The 20,782-nt window shown below is 45.6% G+C and overlaps 1 protein-coding gene and 1 long non-coding RNA gene across 4 annotated transcripts in view; one reads left to right on the plus strand and one right to left on the minus strand.

The window, feature by feature from the left end:
- Positions 1–12,195, plus strand: part of SATB2 (SATB homeobox 2) — a 134,571-nt gene extending 122,376 nt beyond the window's left edge. For both annotated transcript variants that reach the window (XM_072874513.1, XM_072874514.1), the window contains exon 11: positions 9,088–12,195. In XM_072874513.1, the coding sequence (XP_072730614.1) occupies positions 9,088–9,543 (456 nt within the window). In that variant the 3' untranslated portion in view covers positions 9,544–12,195. The remainder of the gene's footprint in view (positions 1–9,087) is intronic.
- Positions 11,348–14,646, minus strand: LOC140657464 (uncharacterized). Of its 2 annotated transcripts, none has more exons than XR_012044355.1 (3): positions 13,984–14,646; positions 13,422–13,623; positions 11,348–13,301 (listed from the first exon to the last, which is right to left on the minus strand). It is a non-coding gene; the product is annotated as an uncharacterized lncRNA (long non-coding RNA). The 2 variants fall into 2 exon arrangements; XR_012044356.1 differs by having other exon boundaries at positions 11,348–12,578; positions 13,043–13,623.
- Positions 14,647–20,782: the final 6,136 nt, after the last annotated feature.

Raw genomic sequence — 20,782 nt, forward strand, 5'->3', positions numbered from 1 at the left:
TGCAGTGCCTACTCCTGATCTGCGTAACTGGAAAACAACATGATTATAGTGGCGCCATCCGTGCCACCATAGTTAGGGGTTTAGAGCTTGGCCTTAAGCATGGCTCTAGGTTGGGGCTTGTTGGGGAAGATCTTGCTCACGCTGCCCGCAAATACTCTTCTGATTTTCGATTGAAAAGGAGAACATGTGTAGTGTTAATTAAATAAGAAAATATAGAGGATACAAGAAGTATTTTGTCTGCAGAAAAGCAAACCAAAAAGCCTTTTGTTACTTCCTTAGTTCCTGTGGCATTCTGCCAGCTCTTCATTAGGATTAGCAGGGTTGGGATGGGGAAACTCAGAATCGACCTGAAATCTTTGACAGACCCTCCCTCCAACGACAACCAAGCTCTGTCTCTATTTGGAAACTGCCAAGCAGGGCTCTACATGCCGTAGCACTCCAGAGAGTCTTGCTAGGGCTGCGAGAGAAAGCACAGAAGAGGCAAGTTAGAGGCCCACAAAGCCCATGGTCTTGTTTTGAAGAAGTAAGTGTTAACTGGAAGGTTTTGTGGCCCTTGATGCATTCACAGATGTTGAAAGTCCTGCTTGAGTGGGACTCCAGTTAGCATCACCATGCAGAAGGGCAGCGTGAACCTTTATGGGGCTGTCGCTTTTTCCCTTGCCGGGGGAGGCTGCCTTGCTACCGCAGGTTACAGGCGAGAGAGGCTTGCACGGCTTCTTCGAGGCCGGCAGAGTCCTGCCTGCCTGCTGGGGGATGCAGCAAGCCAGCCCCTGTGCCAGCTGTGCTGGCCGTGCCCCATCCCCAGACAATGGAGCCATCCATCACCGATGCCTTCAGGAGAAAGTCTGCAACGGCATTGTGCAATGCTTCCTGGCCACATCGGCCTCTCTGTCACCAGCACCCTGGCTTGTGCCAGCAGAAGCCGGAATGAATCTGGCCTGTTGGGTATTTATACAGTAGGTACATGCCGGCTCTACCTGCGGGCTGAATAGTAGTTGTTGATGACCCTCCCAGGTTGCAGCTAGGTATTTGAGAAAGGGATAGCCACTGCTGGCCACAGTTACTATGCAGTAAACCTAAGAATCTGGCTTAAACCAGCCAAAGATGGGAGATTCAGAGCTAATCCACTAACGTTCATCAGCATGAGCTCTTTTATGCTACCCCATAAAATCAGCCAGTTCTCAGGCACTTGCACAGCAATGAAAGTTGTGCCTGTGCTTTTGTGGGAAGAGTTGAGTTAGCGTTCGAGGGAGAGCAGTTACCCCAGGAAACACCGGGACACTGCTCTGAATTGTCAGAGTTTTGTGATTTATTTTTTTAACATTATACAGACAAAATAGTGGCTATTGTGTAGGCACGTGCTGTCTATTAACAGAGATCAGGAAAGGGAAATAAACCACGCATTACTGAAGAATAAGATCATGATTGTGGTCAAGTGATGGCAGAATTTTTTTTTCTCTTTGTCAAGCTGATTTGTAAACATTCTTTAAACAACTGTGCAGACAGCAGTGCCACGGCTTCTTGAAAGGAAAGCAAAGACAAGGAAAGATTCCTCCGCACAGATGTTTTACAGTAACCTTAGACCTGTCCAAAAGTTATCTGGTCATCTCCAGTTGTCACTGTGAGCGACGCTGCACACGTAGGCTCTTAGCAGCGCAGTGTAATCAGGCTGTAATTTATATTTTATCTCCAGTGATGATAGCTCTTAAAAATGTTTTGTGGTATATTTGCTCTTTGATGCATGCTAAGCTCCTGTTAGCATTAATGGGAGCAGCATGTGCCGGAGGGGGGAGACACCTTCCCCCCGCCTTCAAGTCAAGATTAATTGCGTTTTGCTAATGCTTATGCTTATCACTTTGTGTGGGGTGGCAAAAGCAAGGCACAACTGAAAGTTTTGTTATTTTCTGATTTTTTTCTTTCTTCCTGTTATCTTTTTAGTCATTTTGTCTTTTTGACCAGTTTTGACAGTGTGGTCCTGGAGAAGAATTGCAGGATGGGGCTGCTATTTCAGAGACTGGGTGTTTGTTCAGTGTCTTGCCATGTTTTCAGATCACTGCCTATTTCCTGCCCTTAAGCAAGGCGACCGCCATAAAGCAAAGGGAAGCATGTGGCGAGTGTGCTCCAAAGATGTTGAAATGAATCACTTCAACCAGCTCACATTCCAGCCTGGAAACCAAACTTGCCTTTGACTTCAGATTCCCTGTGGAACTAATTTCTCTCCTTATAGTTCCCTCTTTTGCGTGGCTCGGAGAGTGACTTGTACCTCGGAGCTGAAAGATTTAGGACTCGGGGTTTGTCTGATCCTATATTCTGGCTCCAGTGGTGGTCAGTAGCAGATGAAGGCTGATAGGAAAGGCCTGAATATTTTTTTACTGTGTGACTGCTTTGTCTTTGCAGCTGAATAGGACCCAGGGCAGCTGGGTTACAAGTTGTTGTAGCCATCAGCTCTGGTTGGCTGACTTGGTCTGGCTTGCATGAGACAGCGTACATCATATCACAAACATGTATTATAATTATCTCTAATAACGGTGTTTACTCTTGTGAAGCAATTACTAAGCTGCATTGGAAAATGCAGAGGATGTGCGGCTAGCATTTGAGCTACAGAATTAAAAGAAGCTCAGACTGAAGTTAGATGAAAGTGAACATATTTATCCATGTCAGACTTCCTACCGTTTTGCACACTCGTATTGATTTCTTTTGACACGGTCTTCTTTTATTGAGTACCATATATTTTTTTTAAATCCCTTACCGATAACGGTACCTGCTGAGGGCAATTGTAAAAGGAAACTAAAGTATATTAAACCTGCCTGGAGTCAAAATGTAATCTAACACCTGTAGTCTGCAATTTGTCATCACTTCATAGATACTTTTTCTTTTTTAATAACAGTTTTGGATTTTCCTGAGTTTTGACCTTAGGATACTGTATAATCCAAGAAAAGCAAGGAAACTAAACCACAGTCTTTAACACAGCTTTATGGTGTCAAGGTGTGAAATCACCACTGTGAGAATGAGCCCAAAGAAAATACTTCATTTGGAGCTGCGACTAGTGCTGCAGTGTTTACCTAAATGAATATATTTTTGCAAGGGAAAAAAAAAAAAAGAGTAGTCTAACAACCACATTTTTAAGAGGAAAGAAATGAACACAGGTGCAAATTGTAACTTCTGCTACATTTTCTTGTACAGACATTCCTAAGAAACCTGTAAAGCGTCTTGGCACAGTGATTGCGTCTAATTAATGCTCTTACCCCTGCGAGCCCCGGACTGGGAGGCTGTCAGGGTGCAAGCCTGTTTATGGCAGCAGCTTGCCCTGTTCTCTTCTTGCACATTTCTGTATACGAAGATAAGCTGTGAGAGACTGGGAGTAGCGAGTGTAAGGTTGGTTGTTTGAATAGATAATCTCCTGCAGATTATTCCTGTAAGATCTGCTAAGGGGGACAGACAGTGCCTCCTTCTAGGTGTAAGAGTTCTTTGCAAGGTGATGGAGGTTGTCTCGTAAGTACTCTTAACATGATAGGTAGGCACTGCCTGGGAGCTCTCCGCTTTCAGAGGTGAAGTGTTGCAAATTCCAGCTACAGGTCTCAGTAAAATGCAGCTGAACACCTTGTTTAGGCTTGTCCCCTGCCCTCCCTTTGACTTTACCTAGTCATTGGGAAGGAGCTTTTCCAACAGGCTTGCTTACACAAAGTACGTAGTGAATCCGTTTTTGCATTGAGTCAAACTGCTGGTAAATCCTGCTGACTCGTCTTGCATGCTTGTAAGGGATGTAATAGATGACCGGTGTTAGATGGACCAAACACAGGCACTGAACCTACATTTTGGAAAGTGTGGGCATTCTCTCTGGCTTTTATTCTGGGCTCATTAAGCAGGCTAAAAACTTGCTCTCTTTGGCATAAAAGTCCTTGGTGTGATACAGTGTCATGGCTGGCTACGAGAGCAATATAAATGTGAAGGAAAGCTAAAAAGTGAGACCCCTTCCCACCGTGGAGGAGAGAAGGCCAATCCATTCAGCTCTGCTCCACGTGGGTTTGGGTTATGGGAATCGGTACTGGCCAGCACATGCCATGAGGTACCTGTTGGTGCTCGCTCTATGCACAGAGGAAGGCGGTGTGTATTCAACAAGGGCAGACTCTCTTGCAAATGCACAGTCTTGCCTTCCAAGAATGTAACGGTTTTGGTGCTTCTCATAGTAAGGGGCACCTCATCATCTCAGCAAAACCAGTCGGAAAGGAGCTCACATGACTAATCCTGTCTGCAAAAGGAAGAGCAGAACCACACTACAAAACAAAAGAGCTTGGGGTTTTCACGTAGAAATGCAGTTCCTGTTTCTAATCTGCTGCAATGGCTGTTCAGGCAATGAAAGGTGGCATGTCACGGAGCGAGTGTTGTCAGCCAGTGCCTCGCTGCAGTTGGTGCCCGAGTGCGTGTGTGTACCCTGCTCAAGCGTCCTACTTGGCTCCCCTTAGCGACTCACCATTTTCACGTGTCTAGTTCTAGCTAGAAAGTGGGTGGAAATGGAAACAAACATCAGTGGGATAGTGAATCCAGCCAAAATTAAATACAGAGCAGACACAGACTGCTATTACATGACGTTCATCATTCAGTTTGGGTTCGCTCACCTCTCTTTTCTGTGGGAACGCGGCTGTCCCAGTCTGCCGAAGTCAGGTTTCTCCTGTGGGAGCGTTCCGAGATGTGGGGAGCAGATACGTGTAAAACAGTGCGGTGATCCCTTCCCCCCAATAATTCTTGGCTTTGGATTTTAGAAAGACCACAAACCCTTAGCTTATTACAAGTAATCCTGATCACTCCCGTAATGATACACTACATTATATGCTCTCCTAAACTTAATCATTCAATATCTCACTTCCTTCCCTGTAGGCATGTACTATTATATTTTACACATGGCTTCCAGCTGGTTTTCATTGTGGCCTTCAAATCATATTTCAAGTACAGTGCGATTTAAGACCAGTCACTTTTATCTTTTAAAGTCAACTTCCATCATATTCGTTTTCTTGCAAGTTTTCTACCAGGGCTGGTTACTTTGTTTGAAAAAACAAGTTTGTCTGTGAAGTTAAAGTCTACCTGAATGAACCTTCATAAAGCAGCATCTTCCGAACCCGCGCTGTTCTGAAGTGCTGAGAAGGCAGCCATGCCTGTGGAGTTTAAAAATGAAATCTCTTGAAGGGATGGAAAAAATAAGTCCTGCAGGCATGGAAGGAAATCTATATCTTCACATTTGATTTGAAAGTAGATGGGGAGTCAGTGAGGAGGGAGGGAAGGGAAGTCAGCTCCAGATGGTGGTGGCTGTGGAGGAGGAGGAGGCTGCCCCACCTGTGGCCGGGGAGCAGTGGGGAAGGGCACGGAGGAAGGAGAGGGGAGTGGGAAAGGGGGGCATGGTGCACCTCTGCCGGGATGTGCACCCTTCCGCGCCCAGCGCCAGCTTTCTTGGAAAAAGGAAACCTGAGGGTGGCCATTGTTTTTATCCCTTCTCTCTGAAGCCCACCATACGCCTGGTGTCTCATGGTAGGTCACACCATCATTTGCGGGGTTTATCTGCACTGGAAATGCGCTGCAGCCTGTACCTCAATCACGGGAGATCAGTGGGGTTTCCTTCTTTGCAGTACGGAAGCAGAGCAGCACTGACCCAAAAACCCAAGTGTTATGGCTTGAGTGTGCACAGCAGTGTGTGAAGCCAGTGGAAATTTTACCTGCAGGTTTAAGAGCATAATAATGACCCCAAAATCGGAAAATCTGGAACTGTCAAAAATGGGTGGTTTCCTCTATGAGGCTGTGGTGTGCAGAGTAAGTACATGAAGTAAGCAAATTGCCCAAATCGACCCGTGTGTTTTACAAATGTAGTTCAAAGCAAATATTTAACAAAGAGGTAATTTAGATTTCATATTGTATCGTGTCTCCACAGTTGATCTGTTTCCCATAGAAAAGCATGCTTTTTTGTATGAAATAGCCCATATTATCAGAACGAAATACAAAACTGATCACAGCCTAAACCTGAAGGAAATTCTGCGTATTTATCCATTTCTCTGTATATGGGTAATGTTGTGTCACTGAAATCCTTTGTTAATGCCACTGGAAATCCAGAGCAAGCCCCCAGAAGTTAGTGAAATCATGACATTTATCTGTTACAAGAGTAGCTTTAGGGTTTTGTGTTATTTAGGAAAACAATAAGTCACATAAAATACAACCTTTTTCTAATATTTTACACTGATAACCCCCGAGTTAATGTGTTTTCTCTTCTGGAGAAGATGGAGAGGTCACTCCAGAAAAGGAAGGGTTAAGTAAAATTATTCTTTCCCTCCCGCTCTCAGCCCCTCTCTTTGGTTGATTGCTTTATAGATGCTGTAGGCATCTCTTCATCTCCTTCAAATTAAACATTTTACTGCTGCTGATCCTGTATTGTTGGATTTTTTTCATCATTATATTTGATTGGAAGTCTTGTAACATTTTTCAGGCTGGATCGTTTCTCATGCTATTTGTCAACTGAAAAGGGAAAAAAAAGCCCACTTCCAACTCCAACAAGAATGAACTGAGTAATTCGCACTCTTTCTGGATGTGTTTCTATCTCTGCTAGCTGCTACTTGAATTCAGCTTCTGATTAGCAATGCTACTTGAGGCTTTTCATATGACACTGTCTGTAAATTCCCTGGCAGTTTATTTGTGGTGTTAAGTCCTTTTCTTTTTGGCTGCTCTGGGCCTTACAGTGTCAGGGAACAGGACTAGAGGGCACACCAGGGGAGATAATGTAGGTAGAGGGCTCTGTGACAAATTTACAGGGCTGGGTCCTTGGCTAGTGTCAGTGATCCCGGCTCTGCTGCTTTCAGTGCTCCCTGCCAATGTAGGTACAGATCTGACCCTCATCTGTAACCCCTCTGTTTGGAAACGTCAGTCCTTCTCTTTGAAAACAATCCACGGACAAAAAAGAAATCCTCAAAGAGCAGCTGAGTGATTCCGTTCATTGGAACATTATGCTCTTTTATTACAGGAGATGTAATAAAACATAAACCAGAATATCTGTCATTTCCATTTGAGTTTCTCCTTTCCCCCAGCTCCTTGGTTAGCTCCGTGTCTATGACACCCTGAGTATTCACGTGCTTGGGAGGAAAATTAATCTATTGGCACTGAAAAACATTCACAGCGCTTCTGCCCACCAGCGGTTCTTGCCAGGAGTGTGGCAAGCCCTGCCTGTCACCGGTGGTGACAGCTGCTTTTAGCTGGCAGCATGGAGCTGCCGTGAAGCTGCCTCCGTGTTCAGGTGCTTTCCGTCACTGTCACGAGCATCCCTCCGCGGCGGCGGCAGCAGTGACTTGTGCTGCAGTCGGCGGGACGTGCAGTTGTGTGTCTGCACGTGCATGCCCTCGCAGGCACAGCCGCTGCTCATCGAGGCACTGGGGACGTGGCGCCGGGTCCTGCCTCGGTGACTGGTGCTGAGCAGCAGCTGGAGACGTAGCCCCTCTTGGCCAGGCGAGCGGCTCCTGCTGCCGTCAGGTGCAGCAGAAGAAAGGCAATCCCTTGGCCAGGCTGCAGGTTAGGGCGTTTTCCCAGCATCTCCTCCAGGTTCGGCTCTTCGGCCACACGTGTGCGGCGGGCAGTGGCTGGGGACGTTGCTGCGCTTTTCAGAAACTGTGACTGGAGATCGCTGATGTTATAAATTACTGTGACAGCAACGTTTGATGACGGAAATGAATAAAGGGCTCTTAGGCACAGAGCCTTTTTATTTATTTGCATAACAGGCTGATAGTCCACAGTGGACTTCCCTCTTGCAGTAATAACTTGACTAGTGTAGTGTTTTACTGTGGGCTCCATATTTGTGTGTAAAATTGAGTGCAAGTTCTCAGCACATTTCCATTACTTATCCTTATTTTTTTCCCTCTGGAGAGTTTTAATGTAGGGTTGATTTTCTGGATGTTACAGTTTGCAACAAAGACGTTTTCTTCTTTGGGTGAAGAGCCAGAATTCCCTCTTATTTGTGGAAGGAAATATTTACCCATATTGATTTTGTTAGCTCTGTAGCATTGAGTTCTAATAATTCTTTCTCTGCATCTGAAGAAACCTCTGGGCAAATACAGCCCTCAGTCCTGTAGGGGATTTTTGCCGGTAATCTCTCTTGTATAGATTTGGTTTTAAAGAAAGCATATGGAGCTCCTCTGTATTTGTAACAATTCGGAGCAGGTAATTTTTCCCCTGGAATAAAGGCTGCACAAGGCCCTTTCTTAGTCGTTTTAAGTGGCTGTTAGGAAGATTAAGAGCTACATATGCTTTCTTTAGCCTTGCCGAACAGGAGATACTGCTGGTGAAAATCTGTTACAAGACTGAAAACCATGTTTGCCCAGAGGCTTTCTCAGAATGGAGGGATATAATTATTTGAACTCAGAACTCCTCAACTAGTGAAATTAATACAGATGTAATACTGAGAAATCTGTTCAAGAGATACATTAAAGCCAGCCCTGCAAAGCAACTGAACTGACTACGATGTCGATCTTCATAGAAGGGAAATCTTAACAAATGTCTGGACTTTTTTTTTTTTTTTTGTCATAAAGCAGCTGTGATGGATTTTAATGCCAAATCATTACTCATGATAAAGTAGCACCTGACAGTCCCACGTGTGATTAGGCCTTTGTGGTACTTGGCAACTTGTAGAAATGGTGAGAGTCTCTAGCCAAAAAAGACGAGAGGAAACGAGGGGGGAGCAGAGGAGCAAAGCGGGAGAATGACTTGTCTGAGGTGGGACAACTGGCCAGTTGTCATGATCACGAGACTGTAATACCTTTTGACTTCATTTTTATTTTGGCTATTTTGTATTTCTTTTTATTACCTACATTTTGTATTTATTATTTATTTTGCGGTTTTATATTTATTTTGTATCGTTTGCCTTTTATATTGCTTTCTCCTTTCAGTCTATAGTTATTAGTGCAGCTGTCTTACAGGTAAGAAAGGTAGTGGAAAATGAATATGAATTAGTACTTTTCTTCACCAAAACAAAGTAGACCGTGTGTATAGACCTGTACAAGTGCCCTTATCTCAAGCACCGAGGGGGTCAGCATGTACATGAAGTCTGTCTGTTTGATCTTGTAGGTGCTGCACAGACAGCAGTCCCAGCCTGCGAAGGAGAATTCCCCACCTAGAGAAGAGGCTCCTCCTCCACCCGCTGAGGACAGTTGTGCCAAAAAGCCAAGATCCCGTACCAAGATCTCCTTGGAAGCTCTAGGTATCCTTCAAAGCTTTATCCATGACGTGGGTCTCTACCCTGATCAGGAAGCCATCCACACCCTCTCTGCTCAGCTGGATCTCCCCAAACACACCATCATCAAATTCTTCCAGAACCAACGTTACCACGTAAAGCACCATGGGAAGCTAAAAGAGCATTTGGGAACGGTGGTTGACGTGGCAGAGTACAAGGATGAGGAGCTGCTGACGGAGTCAGAGGAGAACGACAGTGAGGAGGGCTCTGAGGAAATGTACAAAGTGGAGCCTGAGGAGGAGAACCCCAACAAAAGCAAGGTGGCTCCAGCGGACATCGACCAGAGATAATGTGAGCTAGGAGCGCAGAAAGCAATACATTGATCCAAGGATTTTCTGGTTTTGTTTTTAATTTTTTTCTCTTTTTACTTTTTGTTTGTTTGTTTCCGTTGCGCATGATCCATGTGCAAACCAATTGAATTCAGCATTGCCCGATCAGACATCGCCTTGACACAGACACTTGAGTGTTACACTTCCTACATTTGACTGAAGTAATCATTGTAATCACATAGGATTATGCCTTCATTAATCTTGCACTTATGAAAGGGACATCTAGCAAGTAAATGGGAAGAAAAAGTCCTATGAAATCAATGAAGGAAAATTTACAACTTTGTGTGTATATATATATATTTACATAAAATATATATATATTAAAATTGCATGGGACGGAACTTTACAACCTGAAAGTATAGACTGTGAAATGAGTTCTTTAAAGATGAGACTTGTTTATGTATTAAAACCACTTCACAATGAGTTGCTTTGGCTTTTTGATAAACTGCCGCCTGCTCTCAGGGTGTGGTGACTATTTTTGAATTCCTATTTATTTTCTATGTTTATCCCTGATTTTTTTTTTTTTTATTATTATTATATGGCTTCCTATCTGGCAACTTGATGGGTAATTTTTGAGGTATGTATTTAAAGATGTAAATCAACACTGCCAAAAAAAAGAAAAGAGGAAAAAAAGAGAGAAAATGGAAAAACAAATCAGGGCACCTTAAAAAGAAAACTAGTAAGTTAAAGTACGTTAAACACAATGCACACTTAAAAGGATACAGCATGTTCCACTCTCCAGACAGTCCTTTCCGTAGTGAACAGATGAATTTTCATGGGATTCAGAATGACTAAAACTGAAATTCAGTGCATAGAAGACTTGTCCGTTAACGAGGTCTTTATAGAAAGAGAAGAAAGATAATGTGTTGAGATTTGATGTATGGAATTCATACTATGAACCACATTTTACTGTGGATTTTATTTACCTGTTCTCTGTTTCAGATCTTAAAATTTATAAGCTTCCTTCTTGTTGTTGCTTTTTGTTTATACTGAGGTGAAACACACGCACACACACAAGTGTAAAGTTACATTGGGACACAAAATGCCACAATCCCAACAATCCTGTCCAGGTAAATTGCTGACAGACCGAGGGTTTGCGTTGCTGACTTCCCGTTCGCCCTTCTCGCCAGCCTCCCCCGTGTTTCTGTTTTAGCTGGGCTTCCTCCGTGTCACGCGTTTTGTGCCAGTGAAATGAAGTGTTTTCAGCCGCGGGTCCCCCAGGCTGCAGCCCACCTCCAGTGCGCGGCGTCCGAGGCGCGGGCGCTTCCAGCCTCCCTGCCGCGGGGGGCCGCAGGCGCGCGAGGCCCTTCACACCCGTCCACCTCCTTGTCGAAGGGTTTTGCAGCGACCTAGCTAGCAGCTACATTACATAAAGCAGAGCTAATACTGACTGACTCTTCAATGGCATGAGCACTAAAGCTGCAATCTACTATAGCATCCACCCCTTCTGAGGCATCATGTCGACAGAGACACCAAGTAGCATTTACTTTTCACTTCCGTGCAATGATTTCCGAGACAAGACCTCACCTTTGCTACTCTTGCAGCTGGATTGATTTCAGACGCCTGTTCAAACTGCAATCATAACCGTACCAACAAGGCTTCTGTTTTTTTTCTTCCTTTTTTCACATGGGCTTTTCATGTAACCTTGACAAAGACCTCATGCAATATCACTTTGAAAGTTACTTTCTGTTTACTACACCAGGCAATGTAATATAACTGTTAATACTATTTATATATTTGAAAGGTATAAAAGGTAGGAGTTAAAAACGAAAAACAAACCTCTACGTGTAGATATTTACTCAGAACAGACAATATACAGGGAGAAGACGTTGCAATACAAGCTAATTCTAGCTGCTCAGTAACCTCTGGAGTTTTTAAGGGATTTTTTCAAAACTAACGTTTGAAACATAAGAGTATCTCTGCATAAATTTCATATACCTTTGCAAAATTATGGTGGGTTGCTTACTTAATGCCCCTTTTGCTCTTCATCCTTCATTTCTGTAGTATGCTGCAGCTTTAATCAGAATTTCAATGGTTGCTGCTTTATGTTTCTCTCAGAGCTACTCTCTCAAAACTGTCTTCTTATCCTGTAGCTGAAATCACTCCATACATTTGAAAGGAAACTGAATTTTGCCGAGCTACGTAAGGTTGTTCATCTGATGATAGCATCAACATTTGGTATCTTTTACACTTCAACCAAAAATTTTATTAGGTATTTTTTCAATGCTGAGTCTTGCCTTTTTATTTTTAATTTCACTGCCAATTTTGCAGTGGTTCTAAGTGAATCTGTGGGCATTTTAGCCTGTGGTCTTGCCAGAACTTTGCGAATTACAATGCATATATGTCTATTTATTCAATATCCATCATATAATATCTATTTGGAGAAAGAAACTTTTCTTGTAGTGCCTCTTAACAAAGCACAATTTTCCGCCTTTTTTGTGAAATAAAAAATAAACAAATTGTGTTTTATTGCGGTATCAACAATGTGAATAAGGATTAACATATTGTAAATGTTCTTTTTTCCATGTAAATCAACTTTATCTTTGTTATCACTAAGTGATAATTAATTTTTAACTTATGTGCATTGTTAGGCTGTTAGAATTTTTTGGTTGTTGAAATAAAACGCATTCAATAAATATGACTTAATTTGTCAAGTAATTTACTGGGCCTTTTTTCTTTTCTGCTGAGTTCAAGTGGAACAAGGTCGCAGAATGGAGGGGGCAATGTTTGCATCTTGAAAGAAGAGTTGATCAGTGTTATTGGGGTTTGAAAACCTGCATAAGCCCCCTGGGGTCAGCACAGCTGACGAATCTGTATCACCCGAGACCGATCTGTTGTGTTACTGGCTTTTTGGGTACACGTATGTGCACACACAGAGTCTCCGACGGGATCAGGAGGAGGGTGTGGGTGCCATCAGCCCATCGGAGAACACACTCAAAACACACACATAAAGATCCACTTCCAGTCTGCTGTCTTCTTTTGCTGGTAGATATTTTCTGTTTATAATTAAAAAGCCACAAATGACTGCGTGTCAGGAAACTTTTGGAGCACACATGTCCATGGTTAATGGACATAATAAAAGGCTTTATTATATTTATAGCAGGGCATCCTACTGAGTGTCTAGAGGAATGCCGGAAGGATTGATATATCTGAGAAATGTGTGAAATGATTTTGGGGAGAATACAGATAAATGGAAAAAATTGCTCAAAATTCTTAAGCTAACAAAGTGGTGAGTGCCTGGATTCAATCCTAGCAGACAGATCATATACTGCACGTCAGACTTGAGTTGTCTAGGAATTGAGGTAGAGCAATTTTTTAAAGCTTTTTTATTCTGTAGTTCCAATGTAATAGTTCTTCTTTTCACGGCTTTTTCACATCCTATATAAAATATATAGGATGCACTCCCTTGAGAAAAAAATGGCAGAGGGGGGAATGACCACATTTTTTGATATCTAGCCACCTGCATGTCACTTGAGTTTCCTCTTTGTGTCAGGAAAGGGCTGTACCGCGGAGCACCTGGAGCCTGGCGCTGGGGAGCTACTTCTGCTCTGAACTGTGGGCACAGTCCCGATGGACAGGGCAGGCAGGGCAGGCTGCGGTTCCGCTGGTCTTCATGGGCGAGGGAGGTGACAGAGGGCATGAACTGGCCTTCGAAACTGCACCCGCACCCCGGGCAGGTGCTGTGAAGATGCTGATGGTGTTGGATTGGGTGTCCTTTCCTGCCGGCCAGTGGGACAAGAAACAAAAGGAGAAGCAGCTCTCACTTCACTGATAGACAATTTTATACATGCACTCTGTGCGTGTGTGGCTAAATAATATTTAGAGAAAGGCACACTCACACATACACACATATTTTAATTGGGGGGAAAAATCCTATAAACATATGGGTTCTTCTTCCAAACTGTAAAAAAAATCATTTAATAGCTGCTATAGTAGAAATATTTCTATTAATGCTTCTACTTCTCTATACTTTACATGCTGCTGCTCCTATTTGTTGTTCATGTTTTAGTCATCCAGACATATGTATTTCCAATTTCAAACCTGTGTGAGTGAAAAATAAACATTTTAAGATTAGTTTAAAATGTTTTTAAGATTATGAACATACTGTCTATTGCCTGAAGTTCATTGTTGCTTAGGTAAAAGTATCTGCTCAATCTCTTCCCACTTACTTAGTAACCAAGTATTTGCTCTAGACTAAATGGATTAGAATCCTTCATTGATGAAATTTTGTTTCTATCCTGAACCTGTTAAACATGGAGGGATAAAAGCTAGATACATTTGACAAATGGCATCTTAAAATCATAAACGAGTCATTACAAAAAATCTCCACTTACAATATAAAGTGCAGTGATTAATTAAAGATGCGGTTTTAACTTATTTATAGCCATTAAAAAAACATACCGGTTTTAACACAAAATAACACGAGCCAAGTCATCCAGGGGAGAGATGCTGGCAGCCCGAGACTTGGAGAGCAGGCAATGTGACGAAGCCAACAGGGAACAGCAAATGCAGGCCACCCTTGAAACCTTTGGAAAAGTTCACAGAAGCAAGGGTGGAAAGAGGTGGCTCTGATGCCCCTGCCACGATCCCCTTCTTTTTGCTCACATACAGACAGTTCAGGAGCGTGAAAGCCCCGTCTCACTGCGATGGCAGGAAACCTGTGTGCTCACTCCTTGGCTGTGGTGCAGACGGCGGGGAGCTTGCCAACCGGAGAGCGTGCTGCGGGTGAGTCAGCCCTACCTCAGTCAAAAAGATGATACGGGTGAGGGAGAGGCAGCAGCAGTTCAAGCACAGATTTCTGCAGGCTTTCCCCCCCCTTCCAAAATTTTTGGTTGCTGATGGCCAAATGCTGGTCTTGCTCGACTGGCAGGTGTGGTTCACTGGAGCCGGGGGGAATCAAGGTGGTGGGAGGCAAGACGAGGCTCACATGCTGAGGTGGTGAGCTGTGGCTGCTGTTCCCCTGGCTGGCTTGGCTGTGTGAAAGGCTGCCCTGCTGCTGAGCAGCTCACCTCTGCCGGAGGTCCTGCGTACGCAGCAGGCACACCGCACTCCAGCCCTGCAACCGCTGCCTCTGTCTGCAAGGCAGCACATGCCCAAGGCAGGAGTCATCCCCTCTGTCCTGTGTTAGTGTTTCAGGAGCTACAGCCGGTTCCTCCTAAGAGGAGTGGTGTAACTTACCCTTCAGAAGGGGTCTGGTCTTGATTTGAAGACCTCAGGAGCTGGAAAATCTACTGTTGCCCTCAGTAGTTTGTTTGAATGGTGGTTTCTCTCCCTGCTAAATCTGTACCATATTCTAATGGGAATTCGTCTGGCTTTCCCTTCCTGGTTTAGTGTTTTTGTTAGGCTTTTCTCTTCTGGGTGAAAGTCCCATGTACTGAAGGACATTTTTTTTCCCTCTAAAGTAGCTGTTCTGATCAGATGAATTTTCTTGAATTGAGGCCTTAGTGTTCAACTGAGGCTGGCTGTGGCTATTTCAAGGAAAAATCTGCTTTGGCTAGTGACAGAGTGTCCCCTTGTACTCCTTTTGAGAGTGCATCAAGATAATGACAGGAAGATAAGCTTTTTAATAAAAAGGCTATTTGCTGCTTGTGAACCTCGAATGTTCACAGATACTACCTGTCACTGTTTAAGTTACATAGCTTTATTCTGCATATATGCTACATAATTGTAGCTTCTCATCTCATGAGAAATGACATACCTTGGCATGGGGTGAAGATCTCCAATGAAATGTTCTCAGAAAAGAGACTTTATTTTTGTGACCAATCTTAATGGACAGTGTAATTTGCAAGAGCAGAAACGCAGGTAGTGTTCACTAGCAAATTCTTACCCGATGAGGTACGGGAGAGGCACAGGGTGGGTTAAGTGTTCCTCCCAAGACCAAGAGAACTGTAGGGCTGCTGTAAGAGCAGGGATTATGGGACTGGCATGACTAGCAAGGTACCTGGCTCAGCATAGACAGGGCTCCTGCAGCCCGAGAGATGGGTCAGGTGCCTTCAGACAAAAATCAGAGCCCTACCGAAGTAGAACAGACATTTTTGCTCCATAAGGTAGCTCAAAGGTCCAGACACAGGAAAGATATTGGCAAGGGAAGATCAGAGAAGATAATTTCTTCTTTGTCTCATGCAGTGTTTTCACACTCGAGCAAAAATAATCAAAGGGGATTTTGTAGTTCTGGGGCAATGTTTTGAAAGTGGCACTGCCAGGGCCTGGTGTGCATCCCCCTTCAAGGAATTCACCTGGCTGAGACCCAGGTCAGCTCCTTTGCTGGCAAGAGCTGTGGTAAAGGGAGTAATAGCCAGTGAGAACGAGCCAGATCTGAGCTACCAAAGCGAGACCAAGGATGAGTGTGCCCTGTGGAGGACCATGGTGGGTGGCTCTGAGGGCCCCATGCAGTAGGCGTGGGGAGGTTTCCAGATCTGCTCCCGTTACAGCACCAGACTAAATGTGCCACTGGCCAGCATCTACTCTCTGAGTGACTCTGGGCACAACTTTCAACCTGGGGCTTTCTGAGGGACTGACTTCCTTCGGGTGGAAAGTGCCAGCCAAACATGAAGTATGTGCACATGCATGGACCACAACCCTTCTGAGACAAGAAGAGCTGCAGAAATATAACATCCCCTGTGCGGACCCCTTCAGAGGAAGACACCAGTCTCAGCCTTGTTGAGGTGTTGTCAGCAGGCCTGTGCCTGCCTGTTTCTTAACCCATGTGCTGCAGGTCTATAAAGCTCATGTTTGAACGGATGTGCTTCATGCCATGGTAGGACTGTGAAGTACGAAGTTAAATGCTGGCATTACCCCACAGGGCAACCACTCCCAGAAAAGCTATTTTCTATTGCAGTTCTTCTCATCTGTTTCATATCACACTTCTCCGTGCACTGCAGAGCTATTAAGGTAGTATGAAACAGTGTTGGAGGTAATGTCGTGCCATCCCCTCAGACACCCGAAACTCAGCTGAGCCATTTTGTCCACAGCTGTACAAAGAGAGTGCAGCTCCTCTGTCCTACTTCGTTACCGTGCTTCTCTTTTCTAAGGATGGAAGTGTGAGAAGGAGGCTGCTGGAGGGACACCATTCAAGGTTGCGTAAGTCAGCATGATGCTGAGAGCAACAGAGCTACTCTGTAACTGCCTTGGGACACCCACTCCTGGGTTGAAATTATTGAGTAACCTGAGTGTGAGCGGCAGTGCCTGAGCAACAACAACCACCACAATGTCCCCAAACACCTTGCTTACAAATAAACTTGAGAAGTGACCTCTCCATGTCCCAAGTCTGACCAGGCCAGTAGGAGCACATGCCCTTAGTTTTGAGAGGAGAGGGACCAGCTTCTTCTTGCCTTAACAGGCTGTTCCCTGCCTTGGTCCTTCTCAGCCTTGGTCCATCTCTACCATGTGCTACACTCATCACAGTCTCAGCTGTTTATGATCAGAGATGACCAGAAGAAGTGTTTGGCATGTGCTACCCCTCAGGGGAGGACAAGACGCAGCAGATTGGTCTCATGGACATGAAGGGGAGTCTTGCAAGGAAAGTGGAGTAGGACGTGACAAGCAAATGCAGTCCTTCACCACAGGGTCCAGCCATCGGTTTCACAAACCGACCAAGTCCCCTCTTTGTATTTAAAGGCTATTTTTCTCCTCTATTTGTATTTAAAGGCTGTTGCAGAATATCATTCCCTTAATGGATCTATTTGCACAAGCCATTTAGCATTTGTTCTGTGTCAACACTGTCCTTTCATTTAGTTTCTCCCACCCAGCGTCCCCTCCTGACCTCTGGCCACCCATCACCCAATATATTCATAGAGAGCAACTGCATCTCCTGCAAGCTGAGCGTCACTGCGCCAAGCCAGCTCAGGCCTGTCCCATCACGGACATCTGTGCCTGGCTGGTACTGAAATGACAGGCAAGCCTGTTCTTTCCAGCGCTTGCCTGTCCAGTGCAGGGCTGCACGCTCTGGCCCTGAACCGTGCTGTCTCACCCCTGTCACCACAGGCCTCAGCCATCGAGCGGCTCCTCACGCCTCAGTGGGTCCACCCAGTTCTGGAGCCACTGGGGCTGCCCACACGCTCCCGCTCTTGCACCAAAGTCATTTAAGAACAACATAAGGCCTTCCAGAGCCCAGACTGCCAGCAAGGTGGAAGCTGCCTTCAGCCCCATGCTCTGACAATCCCAAGCTGGCCTGTGGGTGCCTGCGCCCCCTCACACCGCCCTCCCCAGCAGCTGCTGCCCCTGTGCTGCTGAGATGGACCGCAGGCACAGCCAATTGGGAGCGGCGCTGCTGGTGTCCCGGCCAATGGGATGGGGAAGAGCCAGGGTGGGTGGGGAAAGCTTGCTACTGCCGTGTTGTGCTGGTCTCTGTGGCTGCCATTTTAGCACCCTGGCAGCCATCTTAGTCATGTCGATCACCCGTGGAGGCCACATTGCTAGGACCACCCAGCCCCGCCACTGCCAGGGCCCTTCCTGCCATGGGAGGGGATGCCTGGGGCAGGTGTGGGTCCACTCCGCCCAAGCTTCCTGCCTGCAGAGCTGGGGGTCCCCCCGGCATGAGGCCGCCGGGCCCTGCACAGCGGTGCAGGCACAGCCCTGTCCCACCAAGCGCCCCAACGGGCTCTGGCAGCATGCTTCAAAGGCGAAGCTCGTCCCTAGAAGAAAGAGAAGTGCTTGCAGCTGCCCCAGTAATGAATGGCTGGGACACAATCCAGCGCGAAGGCAAGCCCGTACTCCAGCTCTTAGAAAACTTCCTCGGCACACAAGGGAGAAAACAAAAATGCCCCATGCAAGTGAGGTAATGAAAGACCACAACGAATAGCTACCAGCAAGAGAAGCACATGTATTAATCACAACTGACTTGGAAGGTAGCTGGAGTCATTAACTTTTCTCTGAATGCACAGAGATGACAAAACACGGGTTGTGCGTGTATAGGATACAAACCATGGTACAATTATCCGGTGAGGCCGGCTGCTCTCTGCAGGAAACGAACCCCAGTATAATGTGGGTGGATAAATAGCGTCATTCAGTCCTACATGACCACGGGCGCGGGCTGCCCTGCCCAGGCGGCTGTGGCCCCCCACGCCAGCACGCCTGGCGCTGACAATAAGTTTCCATGCTGGAAAGCGAACAGGACTGTGGGGCTGAGAGAGGTAAGCCCACCTGCGCCAGCCTGCCGAGACCTCAGCTTTGCCCTGGCTGGGGACAGTCCCCACCGAAAAGAGGGAGGGGCTCTAAGGAGCCCTCTTCCATTAAGGGTTTTACCTTTTATAGTCCCTTGCCCACCATGCTGAACTGGGCCACGTGGTGCTGCCTCAAGGAAGCACTAGAAATGAAAGACCTGGGAAGTGTCTGCTGCTACAAAATCACAAGGCTTTAGGGGCTTCTTCAGGCCTCCCATCCATTTAAAGCAACAGAGGATTTGGCCCATGACATTTTAGTGGGTGTTTTTGTTCCTCTGGCTGACTTCTGCTGTCACTGTGTCTGGCCATGAAGCTCTCTCGGCCTTTGACAAGACCCTCTGCTGTTCTAGTGCTTTGTGTGTTTTATCTCAAAGGCCTTGGGATCTTTTCCTCTTTCTTCTTGTCTTTAAAAATGCGTGCGAGGCTGCTGGGTGAATGTTGGTTTCATAATTGATCGACATGGTCTTGGCAATCTCCTTTTTAAGAGCCATTCCTTGTCACATAAATATCATCTATCAGTGCCCGTTGTCTTTATAGCGATCTTGAGCAAACAGTTTTATTTCCAATCGGGACATCACACATTGATCTAAACACTCATCTGTAATGGATCAATTTACATTAGGAGAGCAGTATTGTAGCATTGCTGTTCATTATATTGAAAGAAGTATATGTTTAGTTACAGGCTAAAATCAATTAAACAGCCCTGTGCCTTTTGCTGTGAGAAAGTCAACAAGACAGTCTGTCTTGGACAATTATCCAGCTACAGCTCCTTAAAAAAAGGGCTTCCAGCATCATCCCCTTCCTCTGAGTTCTCGGTTTCTCCTTCAGAGACTTATTCTGCAATGTTTTGCTTGTTGTGCAGTCTGGTAAAACACTCTCAGATAAAACGCACATGAGAGAAATGAAGGCAGTCTTGCTGCTGCTGTTGTGGAGGGGGCTTTCTCAGGGCCACGCAGAGTCATGCGTCCAAAAGGGAAACCCGCACTTTTACCAGAAGGCTGCCTGATAACACGTGACGGTATATGTGGGAGATGCTGAAAAATGTAGACGATGCTGTTTGTATCTTCATGGGTGAGATCATTATCTCCAAGTGGCCCTGATTTCAGGGGAGGAGGAAAGGAGGAACTGGGAGGCACGGAGGAATTTGTACATTGCTCTGCTGTTTCTTGCCATACTGCAAGAGAGAAGACTGCAAGGAGTGCTGGAGGCTTTCTGACAAGGGGAACATTATTTCAGCTGGTGATATAGCTGCAGAGAGAGTAGGAACCTGCAATTTCAAAAGCAAAACACATAGGGGAACTGCAGGGCAATGCAATGATGGGATTTGAGGAGCACGTCTCTCGGCTCTGGCGGATGTGGCGGTGGCAGATGAAGGTCTTGCCTGCCCTAGCCCTCTGCCAGAGGTCAGTGTCCTCAGTGGCAGAAGGGAGCATGTGCTTGTGCCCTGCCTGCCATGTGCTGTCACCGCGGCAGGGCCAGCGAGCGGCTGGGCTCTGGGCTGCCATGCCCAGTCACCAACTGGCTCCCACTGGCTTCTGCCTGCCGGCAGCAACTGGCTGAGCTCACGGGCTAGGGGGAGCCCATGGCTATTGTGGTGGTGCTGGGGAGGCCGCGCCAAGCCTTGACACTCCCACGCTAGGTGACTATAATCAAGAATTTTCGCTTTTCCTTGTGCAAAAACTCTGATAAACAGGTAAAAGTGATCAGCAGGGGTAGGCTCTTACTTTGTGGTAAGAATCCCCTCAGACTTGGTGGGTCTGTGCTGTGGAGGACTTGTACAGCCTTCCTGTTTTATATATGTATATGTATGTATATATGGTTTTTTGGCTTGAGACTTTGCCCACTCCTTCTCTACCACCCAGGCTGTTCCAGCCCTTGTCTTACTCTTTCATTACATGCACAAAACACTGCTGCAATGCTAATAATAATAATGAGAGGGAAGGAATAGCAGATATTACAAAGCTTATTAAGAAATTGATCTTTGTTTTGCTCTTGAATAAAGAGGCAGACCTCGAAACTGCTGAAGCCATTCAGTTAAT

The sequence above is a fragment of the Ciconia boyciana genome, chromosome 10, assembly GCF_034638445.1.
Source record: "Ciconia boyciana chromosome 10, ASM3463844v1, whole genome shotgun sequence".
Classification (NCBI taxonomy): domain Eukaryota; kingdom Metazoa; phylum Chordata; class Aves; order Ciconiiformes; family Ciconiidae; genus Ciconia; species Ciconia boyciana.